Source organism: Dermochelys coriacea, chromosome 16 (genome assembly GCF_009764565.3).
Source record: "Dermochelys coriacea isolate rDerCor1 chromosome 16, rDerCor1.pri.v4, whole genome shotgun sequence".
NCBI lineage: Eukaryota > Metazoa > Chordata > Testudines > Dermochelyidae > Dermochelys > Dermochelys coriacea.
In genome coordinates, this window is record NC_050083.1 from 9,629,490 (window position 1) to 9,644,023 (window position 14,534).

Below are 14,534 nucleotides of genomic sequence, written 5' to 3' on the forward strand. Positions count from 1 at the left end.
GCCCGAAATAATAGCTCTGAGAGGTGTGATCTGCTCCCAGTCTTCTCCATGGGGTGTTAATTTTGAAACCCTGAGGGGCAGCACGGGATAAAATGAGTGTAATATTAAACTGAACGATAGAGGGTGCTGTGCTGACTGCATTTTTCATTTTCCTATTTAATGCCACAAAACCTCCAATAGGGAACCTGCTCAAAGCAGATGTGGGATTTCCTTTCTGATGCGTAAGTTCAGCTCGCTGCAAGCTCCACATTGCCTTGTCTCTAGCCCGCTGCTGCAACTGACTCTGCAAAAGGCTTGAGGGAGGCATGGAGAATAACATCCCCTTGAAACTGCACTGACGCCTTGGTGCTTGAGGATTTGTATAGAGGATGAAGGCGAAGAGGCTCTAGGATGCAGTTCCCTGCCCTTCCCACTAAAGGTGGGGGGGAATTTGGCAATGCAGGGGGACATGGAGGGAAGGGACCTTGTTCCACTCTGGCCAGTGGCTAGAGTAGACTGAAATATGAAGAGGGGTGGGCGAGAGGCGGGCCTTCTCGGCCACAGCAGTGTAACGAGTTGGCCAGAATTAAAAGCCAGCCTAAAAGCGAAGCATCCCAGACAGCACAGCTAAGGTAAGCAGAGTTTGTCAGAGTGAGACCTAAAGTGCATCCTGCCTCTTTCCTTCTGTCAGAACTAGCCCGTTCCCCGCCCCGCCCAACACTGAACAACAATCTTCAGTGCTCATCCGCTTTGCTCACCCCATTAAACGTAGCGGTCCCTGCAAGGGACCCAGGAGCTACGCAGTGAACCTTCTGTTTCTGACCACAGGGCCATGGTCTGCTCTCACAAACCGGAGACGCCACTGAAGCCAGCAATGAGGAGGGGGGGGAAGGTGCGTAAATGAAAGGGACCTCCTTCTGGTGAAATTCCATTGGCTTCAGTAGCATTATTCCTCCTTTACGCTGGTGCAACACAGCAGAACCAGGGATCACCTTCCTCAGCCGTGTCTACAAATCGCTGGGTAATGTCATGACCATTAGCAGGATCTGTAGCTGTGAGAGTTAGGTTAATAAGAGTAATCAAAGTGCATGGACACCATACTCTCCTGGGGCAGGTCGGGAAGGAACTCCCCCTCTTACTCTTTCCCATGTGTATAACATTGCATAATTAATAATAAATAATAATAATACCACCACCCAGCACTTACATAGCACTTTTCATCTATAGATCTCAAAGCACTTTCCACAGGCACTCAGTACCATTACCCCCATTTTACAGATAGGGAAACTGAGGCACCAGGCGGTGATATGACTTGCCCTAGGTTACCAAGCAGGATGCTAATTGTCTACATGCTTTATTGAGAAGGGGCAGTGCTGGCCAACCACTGTACAATCAGATACTAGCCACTGCTGGGATGCCAGGCTAGATGGACCAAAGATCTGACTGCTGACCAGAGACGGGGTTTACTGTGACATTTTGTTCCCCTGTATTACACCTGGATTTGTGTCAGGGGGACTTGGGAGCTCAGTTGCTGGAGACATTGGCATGCAAACCAGATTATCACCCTTCCTCTAGGCATCAGGACTGGGCACTTAAAAATGGGGGGATCGCAGGAGGGTTCTGTTTAAAAAAAATAAAGACTGTGGGGTTTGCAGCACAAGGCTGCATAGAGCGTGGGATTTAACAGAGCTGGCTTCTCTGCGAGCAGCACAATGGCACTAAATTGCTAATGACACATTTACCACCTCAGCCAGCACACTTTGGTCCAGTCCTTAGATGCTCTGCCTGTGGCATCAGGCTGGGCTGGAAAACTGTCACCAATACATCTGCGGCTTCAGAGTCGTGAACAGTAATAGAATCACAGCAACAAATAATAAAGGGAATGAAATGGAAGCCAGCCACCAGAAAGGAGCTCTATCCATTATCCAAACCTGAAGGGTAATAGGTAAACAAGCCAACTGGGGTACGGGGAGGTGCAGACCTTTCCGGCACTGGAATAATAAACAGCCCAATTATAACCGCCACACTCAGGTGTTTCAAAGAGAAGATGGGGGAAAGGATCAATTAAATTAATTTAACATAGTTACAGACTTTACATTTATTATGCTATGGGGGCTGAGGAAGTGCTCGCCGAGGAGCTGCTAGGTGAACCAGACCCGAGCATCACAGTTCAGTAACTGCAAGGCACCTGGGAATGGGGTGGTATGGCCATGCCAGCCATGTTGCTTTGGGTGTGCAACTGCCCTGCATTCATAAACAGTGCCCCCTGTTGGATCCTGGGGCTCGGGACCTATGTGGCACCTTATCCATGCTCCACCCCCCTTACTCACTTGCATAGGAGCTACAGGTAACCTGACCCACAGATTTACCCATGTCAGACAGCCACACACAACAAGATCCAGTGGAAAGGGACCTGAGCTGGGCTCGGGAGATCTGGGTTCTACCCCGACTCTGCTACTGACCTGCTGTGTCACCTTGAGCAAGTCACCTCCCACCAGTTTCCCGTTCCCCTGCCAATCTAGCTAGGCTGTGGGCTGTTTGGAGCAGAGACTGTCTCTGACAATGGGGACGTAGAACACTGAGCACAATGGGGCCATGATCTTGGCTGGGCCAGTTCGGGTAATGATAGCAATGGGTTCTGACAGTGCACCAGGAAATAGAGATGCCAGTTTGGTGGGTTAGGAGCGCTCACAGCATGCTCTCACCCACAGCAACCAGCTCATTTTAAAATCATACCTGCGTGTGTGATTGCCATCATCTCAGCCAACACACTAGGGACGGAGCTGGGGACCTGCAGAGCTAGGAGCATGAGCTGCTAAAGCTCCCTAGCTAGAGGCTGTAACAAACTGGATTGGCACAGAGGGGGACCTATAACACACACTCACCAGTGGGCTCGTGTATATTCCCCAGCAGAGTCCCTCGAAGGCCTGTGACAATGCACATCTACCTATCCAGGGGCAGGAGTGAGCTCTGCAGCCAGCTTGGAGGGGGAGCCTGGAAGTTGGGCAGGAGAGATTGTTCACATGCAGCTGTTGGCTGAGGCTGGGAGGTGCAGGGAGTATTTCCTAGGAGTCCCCGAGCAGAACTTTGCAATGACTGACAGCGAGGCAAAGAAGCCACCCCGGGCCTTACGCCGGACCCAGTGCAAACTGGGAGAAAACTTTAAGTGGCTTCTCTGCAGCTCTCCAACTCAGCCAGACTTATTCAGAGAACCTGTCGACTCATTCCCTTTGCAGGGAGTCTCAGCATGTTAATTAATAAGACCTTGGACATGACAGAAAACTTCAAGGTGTTTCCACATCCAACCCATCTGAATAGATCCCAGGGAGAGGTCAACTCTGGGAATGGTCTCTGGACCTTCGGTAAGCCAAGCTTCATTATTGTCAGGAGCTCCTACGGAAGCTATCCTGGACTTCAAGAAATAAAGGTTCCCTACTTCCAGCATTCCCCTTCATTGAAATCCCGTCCCCGGTCCATACTGCAGCAGTCACAGCGAGACAAGCTTGTTTCGGGGGAGGGGGAGGGAGAACTGCTGTCTGAGCACCCTGACATTTGGTGCCTAAACACTCTATCCAGGGTTTGCTTGGTGCAAGCGTGTGTGCTGCTGGGGGAGGAGGAGGAGGAGGGAGGGAAGCGGTGATAGGGGAGCGCAACCAGTCATTTCAGGCAGGCTCCAGCGGAGCTGTCAGCAGAGCCCCACAATCATGGTGGAGTCTTATTACGGAACGAGAGAATGCGAGCAGAAGGAGTGACAGATTTAAAATTAACTTGCCAAACTCCCCGTCAATATTATCCCACATCAGTTCAGTGACCCGGCGCACTGCCTGACAATATTAACATAACTTTGTTGAAACAAAACCCTTTGCTGGAACAAAACCCTTTGCCGGGCCCTCCGCTTTGGCGGTGGCAGTGGCAATTCTTTGCTGAAGATGGAAGCCCCTCCTTCTCGCCACGCTCTTTGATGAGCATTTCCCGCACAGGGCTCCCCCGTGAGGCTGCGCCCTCAGGCAGAAACGCTGTCCCGGTGAGACCACGTCAGCACGGGGGAGCCAGCCTGCGCTTCTGGAGGCCCTGCTCCGGGGGACATTGCTGCCTGGCCCCAAGGCAAATAGGCAGGTGAGGCAGAGCTGTTCCCACTTCTCCCTGAGCAAGCACGCTAAGGTTTTTACTTCCATTCCCCATTGTTAGGGGCCCAGCCCCGTTTCTCTTCCTGTTCGCTGTCCAAGCATCTCTCAATCACTAGTGGATTTTATCTCGCCAAGGACTCATCGCTTGGTCCTCAAGCAGGACTAAACTGCTTCAACCAGATTTTTTTTTTTGCACTCACATCAATCAAATGGCCACAGAAATGTTTCCTTCTCCCCACCCCCAAAATGTGTCACTTCCTCGCCTAAACTGCACTGGCTACATCCCCCATCCCCACCACCCAAAGAATCCGCAACAGCCTGAGTTCACTGCTCCAGAGATAGGAGAGCAAGTGAGCGAGGGGCCCACCCCAACCTGGAGCTGAGTGAGGAAGAAAAAAGAGACACAGCAGAAGATAAGGGAAAGAGAAATATCACATTTAGGGTCAACCGACTTGAGCAGGGTCTTTCCAATCCACTCCCCAGGGAGCACTTTCTCTATGTGACAGTTACATGTTGGGCTGACATCCCATTCTCCATCTATTAACAATATAGCAAGTAAAGCTCCCTCCATGAGCAGTAATTTGGGATTTCTGTCAACCAATTGCAAAAAGGGAACAATCTGAAACTCCAAACAACTCTTAAACAAAAATCTTTGTTCCCTTGGGCAAAGAGATGGCACAAAACACAGACAGGACTGGCAAATAAGCCATTTGGAAGATAATCCTCCTGCAATATGAGGACAAAAATAGCTTTTGGTTGGGCCCCATTGCAATACAAGGGGGGAAAACACTGTTAATCTAGCCTTTAGTGAGCTGGATTTGTTGCTGAGCCTCCCACCCAAACTGAGAGACGTGTGTGGAATAGATATATATTTTTCTTGAATTAGGCTTATTTATGAATATTCCATAAATGTAACATTTTGGGGGGAGGAAAGTGTGGTTTTGAATTCATTGCTCATAATTCCTTAGGGGAACTTCCAAGAGGGGAGCAAAGCAAACTGTTAGAGTGTGGTTAAAGAGCATTCATCTGCCGTCCCGGCATTCAGCCAAAGGGAAAGAAAGGAGGAGGAAGGGAAACACATTGTAAGTGGGTCACTTTAGGGCACTGCCCTCGCTCTTTCAAATGCTCACAGCCAGGCTCATGGAAGGCTGAGAGAGGCTCACTATGCCTCCCTGCAATCCGTGTGTGTTACTTTAAATGAAGGGCACAAAGCTGGAAATCAGGAGTCCAGCAGGTGTCAGGAGCGAAGTGAGAGGCAACGGGCAGGTGGAGCAACTCTGTAACAGCTCAGCCACTGGACAGGACTCTGTGCCCTTCCCACCCCTGAGCTGTAGAGAGAGCTCTTTGGAAAATTATTTTTCCCCTCCCATGTGAAAAAAAAAAGGGTATTTGGGGTTTTGGGATTTTGGGCTTTCAATTGAAAATGCCCAGGTTTTGTCAAAAAACGGAATATTTTCATCCAAAATACAGTAAAAGCTGTGCTATCCAGCCCTGGACCAACTGGAAAGCTCTATAAACTGGCATTTCTGATCTTCATTGAAAATCTGGTTTACAGTCTGGTTGGCGAGGAGCTGGTAGGCTCCCTAGCTGGCGATATGTCCCTGCTGCTCCTAGGTGGAGGCATGGCTAGGCGGTTCTTCACGCCGCCCTTGCCCCGCCCCACCTCACCCCAAGCGCTGTCTCCGCAGCTCCCTTTGGCCGGGAACCGCAGCCAATAGGAGCTGCAGGGGCAGGGCCCGCAGGCGGAGGCAGGGTGCAGATCCACCTGGCCGCACCTCCACCTAGGAACAGCAGGGACATTTCACCGCTTGTGGGGAGCCACCCGGATCCAGCACCCCGCAACCCCTTCTGAACCCCCACCCCATGCCCTGAGCCCCCTCCCACACCCAAACTTCCTCCCTCTTAGTTAACCGGAATTTTTGGCTTACCGGCATCCCCTCCCATTCCCCAACAATCTGGATAACCGGATTACTGTATTTTCCCCCATAAAAGATGTCATTGTTGACATCAAGTTTTCAACCCCCAAACCTAATCCAGCTGTACTCATAAGCTCTTTGGGGCAGGAACCTCTAAGTTCTTCTAAGTTCTCTGTTCAGTGCTGTGCACACCCACAGGGATATGCAATGACACACAGTAATTATTAATGAATGATAGCCCAGCTATGCAATGAATGAGCTATGTGCAGGGTTATTAGCTGTTTCTCTCCACTGTCCATGAACTGGAAGGTGGCATTCAAGGATGTTGGGACAGGGACAGATGCTCATCACCATGGCACACACAGTGAGGGTGACATAATAATTCCTGTGGGGTAAGATATGCCTGCTGCTCCTCAGAGTTGGATGACGTGAGCTGCTCAGCTGATGCTCACACATTAGCTTACCCATTGCTGATGTACATGAACAGGATGTATCCTCAGTGGCTAGGTGAACGGGGAAGTGGACGTGCAGGCAAGAGAGTTCGTAACACGGTGATACTAAGGGAGAGGGCTAAGATCTCAGGAATAATCTGATTCACCTGCTCCTGCCGGGTGTGTAATCCTACCAAATCCTTTACCTGTTCTAGTTCTAAAGGGGGCCACTTTACATCCCAGTCCTTCAGCGCCATATGAGGAGCCGGCCCATACTCCAGCACAGCCCCTCATCTCATACTGCGCGTTGGATGGAAAGGTATATCCAGCAACTAATGGGCAGGGTCTACTGCAGAGCATTGGGTGGTAGTGGGACACTCCAACACTTACCACCAGACCCTTAAACTGGGACTTTTGGGGACATCCAGATTAAGATGTGAAGGACAAAGTTTCTAGCTGCACGATGCCTTCCCCCAACACTGGGCTGCCATGATAGATGGATGGAGACTATACTCTTTATTAAGGACACTGAAGATGCGACAACATGGGAAGTGGGGAGCATTGAAAGGACGGTCATATCTCCATAACTAAGGGATCCCAGCTGCGATAAATGCCTTTAAAATACTCAGCCCTTTGTTCTGATAGCAGGTTCTTGCTCCTACTTTGCTGAAACAGGCTTTTAATCCCTGGTATTAGGGAGTTTTCTGCTATGTTTCAAATACACCAAATTAAAGGCTTCTTGAACAGCTGGCGTCTTAATGCTCAGAGAGGTTCTTGAATATATATGAAAATCAGAGGCATATTACATCTTTTAGTTAATAATTTCTTCTCCATTAACCTCCTTTCTGGCCCTTGTTAGAGGATGATGTAATGGTGTTCCGACACCATAACCCTCCACAGAGAACAGGCAGAGGCACTCCAGGGGAGGGGGCTGAATAAATTTGTGTGCGGGCGGGCAGGTGGCGTGTTCCATTTTTAGCCAATATTCTCAGAACAAACAGTCTAATTTTAAATAGGCAACAAAGCCAGCACCAGCCTCCTCACCCCAGGGAACAATCTCTGAAGCCCAAGACATTGGTATCCTGGGCGCTGAAAATGCTGCACTTTATACCGAGTCATGGATGTTAGCTAATAGTATAGATGTGCACAGGAAAGAAGATAGCAGGACTCCCACCCGCCTTTCCCCAGGCATTCATCCCTTCCGGGTACTACCTTTCTTCTCCATTCTCAAAGGATACTGCAATCCCTCCTCTCCTATTCAGTCACCACAGCTGCCAGCTCTCCCGCCTCTCCGGTGTTGCTTTCACCCCAAAGCCATTCTGCCCCTGTCCTATACAGCAGCTGGGCTCAGGGACAGATCCTTCACCAGTCTAACTATCATAACTCTGCTGGTGTCAATGAGGCCATGCTGATTTTCACCAGCTGAGGACCTGGCTCCTTGCTTGCAAGGCACAAGGCCAATTTTTGTCCGGATTTGGATATCGTCTAATCTCCCCCAGTTATGACCCATGTAGATTGTGGTAGGAGCTCTCTCAGTGATGCCAGTGGGGATGGAAACCCACAGCTCATGTGCCCAAGAGGCAGACAGAATTTAAGGCCACCTCGTCTGACCTCCCATCTATAACGCAATAGCTCAGGTTAGACTAACGCATTTCGCTGCTCAGGAGACAGAACTGGAGTGGGCCACAGGCAGAGAACAGGAGCGAGCCAGGTGTCCCCAGGGCCTCTGCAACGTCAGGGAAATGAGCTCAAAGAGACATAAACTTGTGCGAGGTCTCATAGAGCTCGGGTGCTAAATCTAGAAGGGAGCCGTGGCAGCGGGAGAGGCTAGCAGTCCGAGCGCGTACCCGTCGGAGACGCTACGTCCATACATAGGGTGTCTAGCCCTTCCTGCCACTCGCACTGCCACAGCTACCTTCCGGTTTTAGCATCCGAGCTCCATGAGATCTCGCACAAGTTACGTCTCCTTGAGCTGGGAATTACAACCCCCGGCTGGAAGGGCAGACATACCCTAAGGAAGAAGCTTTCCTGTGCCACCTCAGAGCACTGACCCTCCCTGTCCGTGGTCCTGTCTCCAGCTGTGGCCAAGCCTGACGCTTCAAAAGAAGGCCACCCCCTCCCGCCCAGAATACATCTTTCCTGACCCCAGCAAGCAACTCTCTGAAGCCCTGACGCATGAGATTCGATTGCAGTCATTGTCTCAATGCAGAGCTGCGAGCATTACAAAGGGGAGCACACAGAGTTCTGTGCAGGTTTCACATCAGATGGGGAAAGTGTGTTTATGGTCTCACCTCCCACCGGCATCCTTCCTTCTCCTAGGAACCTCCAGCTGAATCTCGGCCTGGTAGCTAGAGCTACCGGAACCAGCTGAGGTATTTCAGACTCTCCACCGGTCGGTGGCTTTTTGGACTCTGACACCTGGAAGATTTGGGAGGCAGGTGTAATATATTGGGGGGAGGGAACAGGTGGAAAAGGGCAGCTCTCAGATGACGGGAGAACTTCAGCTGAATCACACACATCCTGGCATGTCTCAGCAGGTGCAAGCAAATAAACCACACTCCTTGGAGTCCAGTGCCATGAATGTGGCACAGATCTGGATTGAGGTGGAAGGAACATGCTGATGAAGACCGAGTGGAGAAGGGGGAATTTTGCCCAGTGGCATCACTCATCATGCAACAGTATGAAGGGAAAGATCCCCAGTGGTGTTGGCGCTAAGTGGAGTGCTTAGGAGAGTGCAGTGGGAAATTCTAGCCACAAATGGAAAATATTACATAGGCAAAACTGTCGAGGGGGGGGGGCTTCCACCTTGCCATCCCAGAGGGCCTGACACACCCAGAACAGCAAGGTGCACCCTCTTTGGCTGAGAGATCAGCTCACGGTACAGCAGGCATGGCCTTATGATTTGGATTTGGGCATGACTACCGGCCCACGGGAGAAGAGAGCCAAATCAGGTCTCCCTGTCCAGCCCTCCAGTTGGGGGGACAAACTGGGTTGGGCCTGATGCTGAATCAGCACTGGACCAGGAAGAGTCTCTTAGCACAAAGTCCCGAGGCTGGGTGGTCTCTTGCACTGCTTGGGCCCAAAGCCAACTGGCCACCGAAGCCAGGAATGAAGTGAAGCGTCTCCCAACCGAAAACGGAGTTATAAAATCTTGCGGGCTTTATGGCTGGTATTTAGCCTGGAAGATGGTTTCTCGCCTGCTTTTTAATCCCCACACCAATTAGAAGCACCTGGCAGAGTCAGATAAAGGAGGCCCTGGTGCTGTCTAGGGCCATTATAGACCGAGTGGCTCAAACACGCTGAATGGGGTCAGGGGATGGGAGGGAGGCAGCGCTCTCCCCAAGGATTCATGTTTGTTGTTATTTCTTTTTTTTTTAAAGCATCTTTCCTCTGAGAACCAGAATCCATCCTGGCTGCAGTAGCGGCAACGGAAAAAACCTGTCTGCCTTGGAGTCCCTGAGCCCTGCGTTTCCTTTCAGGCAGCAATAAGCAGCCCCTCAATCAGGCTGCAGTCTGGGCAAGGAGAAGGCTGCCTTTAAACAAATCCCTCAGCCCTAGCACAGTGCAAGGAAAGGCCATGCTATTACAGGAGCGGGAGAGGAAATTAAAGCCCCAGCAAGAGACGGCTTGGAGCCCAGAGGACAGCAGCCGAGGCGGGAGCTGGTTATAATGCAGGGAGGGCTTATGTGAGATTGCAGTCAACACACAAGGGGCTCTTTAGGCGAGCAGGTTTCATGAAACTCCCTGTCCTGCTCGGCCATCAGGAAACAAAGCGCATGGCAAAGATTTCCAATCTGCATTCCTGTCTCTGTTCAAAAGGCCCCACCAAGGGTTGCCACAAGGGGAGGGGAACTGAAGGAGAAGGCGCTAGGAAAACTGTCTCCGCACACAGTCAGTTCTCACTTCCGGCAAAGGCTGCTGATCTACAGAGGCCAAAGTGTGCGCTGCTGAGAACCCCTGAGTGCTTGGTTTGCCAATGCTTTCTGAGTGCAGAAAGGAGCAGAGAAACTCCTTGTGGGTCGCACTGGTTCTACAGCCCCCATCGTGATAGCAAAGGGCCAGAATTCAGCACCAATACATGACTGGGGAGATTTTACAAACGACTGGAAAAAGCCGCAGGGCTGGACTGTAAGAGATGCAGACCACACGCAACTCGGACTGACATCCGTGGCAGCTGTGCAACCTCAGGGCTTTAGAAGAATGAGGCCACTGGCGAACACTTTGTGTGGAACAACCCTGCATCAGACCCTGCAGTGGTTGGGTGGAATGTGGAGTCACTCCCACTGGACCAGACCCTCAGTTGATGCACATTGGCATAGATCCTTTGAAGTCAATGGGGCTAAGCTGGTTTACACCAGCTGAAGTTCTGGCCCCGCTATGTGACATACCTCAGACAGAAACAACCTCTCAGCTCTTTCCCCTCCTCTATTTACTTTATGTTGTCCCCAGCTCTTGTATGTCAATGTTACAAGATAGAGCTCTTGACAGCTAAGCTTCCCACCATCTTCACCTTTGACACCCGCCCCCACTTTCCAACCTTCAATATCATCAGGGTACATCTTGCAAATCTACCATGTTACCTGACCCAGCTAGGGGATGGGGCAGTACCTGAAGGTCATCTGGAACACCTGGCCTTGGTTGACATGCTGGGTCCTGTTGTTGTACCCGTGCAGCATCTCGCCAAAGAGGGTGTCGTTGAATTTGGTGTCCGGCTTCAAGCACTTGGGGCCCTCGCAGATGTCAGACAACATGAGGCAGGATTTGCCATCTGAAGCGAGTTTGTATTCCTCGACACAGCTGGGAAACAACACAAACTAGGTCAGAGAGAAAGACAGAGCTTCACGCATGCAATACCCAACCCCCAACAGGGCTTGTAGTGACATGAACCCTGCGGTAGAAAGACTCTTCTCAGACTCAGGAGAGTCAGGGTGATGAGCACAATCAAAGTAGAACAAGCCAGCTGACTGTAAGGAACTTCATGAGGATCTGGGGAACCAGGGTGCAGCAAACTACTCCAGGGAGTCACATAACTTAAAACCTGCACCAGGTGGGTGCACTGGCCCTGGAGAGCCAACAAAGTATTAGCTCCAGGCTTGGCACTCAAAACCTAGGCTGGGGAGAGCTCCTGGAGACTAACAGCTGAGGCCTGGAAGTTACCAATGCTTGTTATTCTTGTAGCATCAATAGCAGCTTTCTTCAGCACCATGGGCAGCTGCAGCAGGGCTGACATCCACATTGGCTGCCAGTCGCAACTGGTGCCAGCAGTGCATATTCTGGGCCTCCCTGTGGGTAGGTCTGACAGCGTAGAAACGCCAGTACCAGGGTCACAAGGCAATATGTTCTTGCTGCCTCGGTCAGGTGGCAGGGGAAAGAGAATTCAGCTCAAACATGCTGCCCTTCCCAAGGTAGCAAGTCCCCATCTACCAGGGCAGATGCTCACAAATCCATGGGAATGACGCCCTGTGCCTGATGGCAGAATTGGGCACCAATGCATATTGTCTATTTAGCTGCTTTATTTTACGCACTCCCTCCAAATACTAGTACAAACACCCACACCAATGTCCCCCCAGCCAACAGCACAAGTAAGACAGAGACACCGCCCGTTTTTATTTAGCTGTACTGTCCCCAGAGATGTGAATCCAAGGTTTTTTGTTCCTCTCTCCCACTGTTAATTCCCAGGGCTTCTACAACACTTTGTAGCTCTAGTTGGCAAAACTCTTCGCAAAGGAGGAAAGTATCATCATCCCTGTTTTAAAGATGGGGAAACCAAGGCACAGAAAAGGTGAGGTGACATGCCCCCAGGTTACACAGGTTCCTGTCGTGCAGCCAGAAATAAAAAACAACTCTCCAAATTTTTGCTCCCACAAGACATGAAGGATGATTTTGTGGAGGAGGCACTGAACTGGGGCCAGGAGATCTGCGTTCAATCCCCAGCTCTACCACAGACTCCACGTCACCTTGAGCAAGTCACTCAATCTCTGAGCCTCATTTTCCCAGCTGTAAAATGGGGATAATAGTGCTGCCTTTCCTCCACCCTTTTTTAGCCTTTCTTGTTTGTACTACAGGCTAGGGCCTACCGGTCACTGTTTGTATAGCACCTAGCACTGTGGGGTCCTGGAGGTGAAGTTATAATACAAATACTACTTTACCTTGTACTCATCAGCATGGTATTTGCTTGGCCCAGCTGAACTAGTTTTGCTGGCCTTCCCCACGTACGTAACACATTCTGTTGGAATGCAGAGCCTGGCTGTTTATCCCCTTCCCTGCCGAACCTGCCCCGCTTCCCAAAACTCCTGCATAGCAGCTGCGGAAGCTGGATGTTTTCTCTTTCTAATGCAATCATTCCAAGTAACAAAGCAATAAAGAAAGGGGAAAAAAAATAAAAGGGAAGAACTGGCTGAGAAAGCTGGGTCCCTTGAGCGCTGTGAACGGCTGGGGCTCAGTGCGATCTCTGCCGTCTGAGCACCTGGATATGTCAGGAGCTGACAGATGTTCCTCGGAGTTACTTTTAGGAATTTGTTTCTTCACTTCACAAACTGTGACTCACATTTCCTTGAAGGTCAAACTGCTTTTCTGACAGGCGGCAGCCACCAGGCAAGAGGCAGAATGTGTCTGGGAAGCTTGGGGGAGCCTGTTATATGGCCTCTATGCTCCCTTTTCTGCCTGCCAGAGCTGGTGGAGAACTCCACTTTGGGACCTGAATGCACAGGGGATATTGGAAACATCCTCGTTTGATTGTGATCAGCCAGGCTCCTGCTGCTGGCTGATAGGTCCCCCAAGTGCTTTCAGGAAGAATGGTGGACATTGTGATGCTGCTTTCCCCTGGGCACCGAGAGGAAAAGAGATTTGTGCTGTCTGAGCAGGGCCAGAGGAAAGTGATGATAGACCAGGCTGCGCACATACTCTCTGGGGCCTGTCCTGCCAGTCCTTCTCCATCTGACGTGACTTCAGGGCAGTGATGCATGAAGGCTTTGTGTTTAATGCAGCTTATGGCCTGAAAGCAGCATTCTCCAGATAAGCAGAACCGGGGGAGAGGGGATTCACCAGCTCCCTGCCTGTAGATTCTGGATGGACCCCAGAAGCACAGGTGCTGGGAGAAATCCACCCCCTACACAGACACCCCGGGCTCCCTTCCTCCATCCAAACAAACCCAAACTGGAACAGTGGCTATTATAAACTCAGGAAGGTGCGGCCACTCTGCCTTTACCAAGCACAACACTCCCCCCCACCCCCCAGCAGGAAGGACAGTGATGTCTGCAAAGGCCTAACAGGGCAGGAGCCCATCAATGCTCCCTGCAGTTTTTTTTCTAGTTAGGGGCATGGCTTTCCTGTTCCTCAGTGCCCTCTTACTCTCCACCACCCACCAGTTTTAGCCAGATGCCGCATGTCTCCCTCTACTCTGTGCCTCTGCATCTGCTGATGGGGTGTCCTGCTACTTTCCCACTTGCCTGGGAGCCATTTGGCCTTTGCCTTGAGCCAGGCTGGGTACTGAGATGCCTCAGAGTCCCTGCCTCTGGAACCTCACTGTCACCAAGGCTGGGCACGGGGTTCTGTGATGGCTTTTACTCTCGGGCTGTGACTGTCCCCTCTCCCATGTGAGAGTTTGCTGTGAGCCCAGAGGCCACTCTCATTCCTCCTTGCGTGTCAGCCTGCAGTCATGTATATTAGGGAACGGTGGCATGTAGCACTCAGATGCCATAGCACTAAGTGCAGGATGAACGGATGCACCCCTCCATTTCAGTCCATTCTGCTGTAAATCCTTCTCTCTCTGCACTTTTTTGCTACCCTCCAGGGGACAACTGGGCCCAGATGTTTCATTCACTAAATGGCTTCTTGCTCCTTTCTCCCACCTTCCCATTACCACCTCTTCCCCGGTAACTAGAAGGTCTGAAGGGGGTTAATGCATGTGCTCACAAGTATGTATAAATGCATATATGCATTAGCAAAGGTGTAGCCAATTATCTTATTTTATTATTTATTTATTTTGTGATGTTATGATTTGTCTTTCTTTCTTTCTCTCTATGTTCTTGATTTCTTTACAAAGGGATACAATCTGCCCCGCCTCTAAACCAGGGCAGTGA

At 50.8% G+C, this 14,534-nt stretch overlaps 1 protein-coding gene across 2 annotated transcripts in view; it reads right to left on the minus strand.

Annotated features, from left to right (window-relative positions):
- ASTN2 (astrotactin 2) overlaps positions 1-14,534 on the minus strand; it is a 628,164-nt gene that overhangs the window by 233,025 nt on the left and 380,605 nt on the right. For both annotated transcript variants that reach the window (XM_038374351.2, XM_043498583.1), the window contains one exon: positions 11,062-11,250. In XM_038374351.2, coding sequence (XP_038230279.1) covers positions 11,062-11,250 — 189 coding nt within the window. The remainder of the gene's footprint in view (positions 1-11,061; positions 11,251-14,534) is intronic.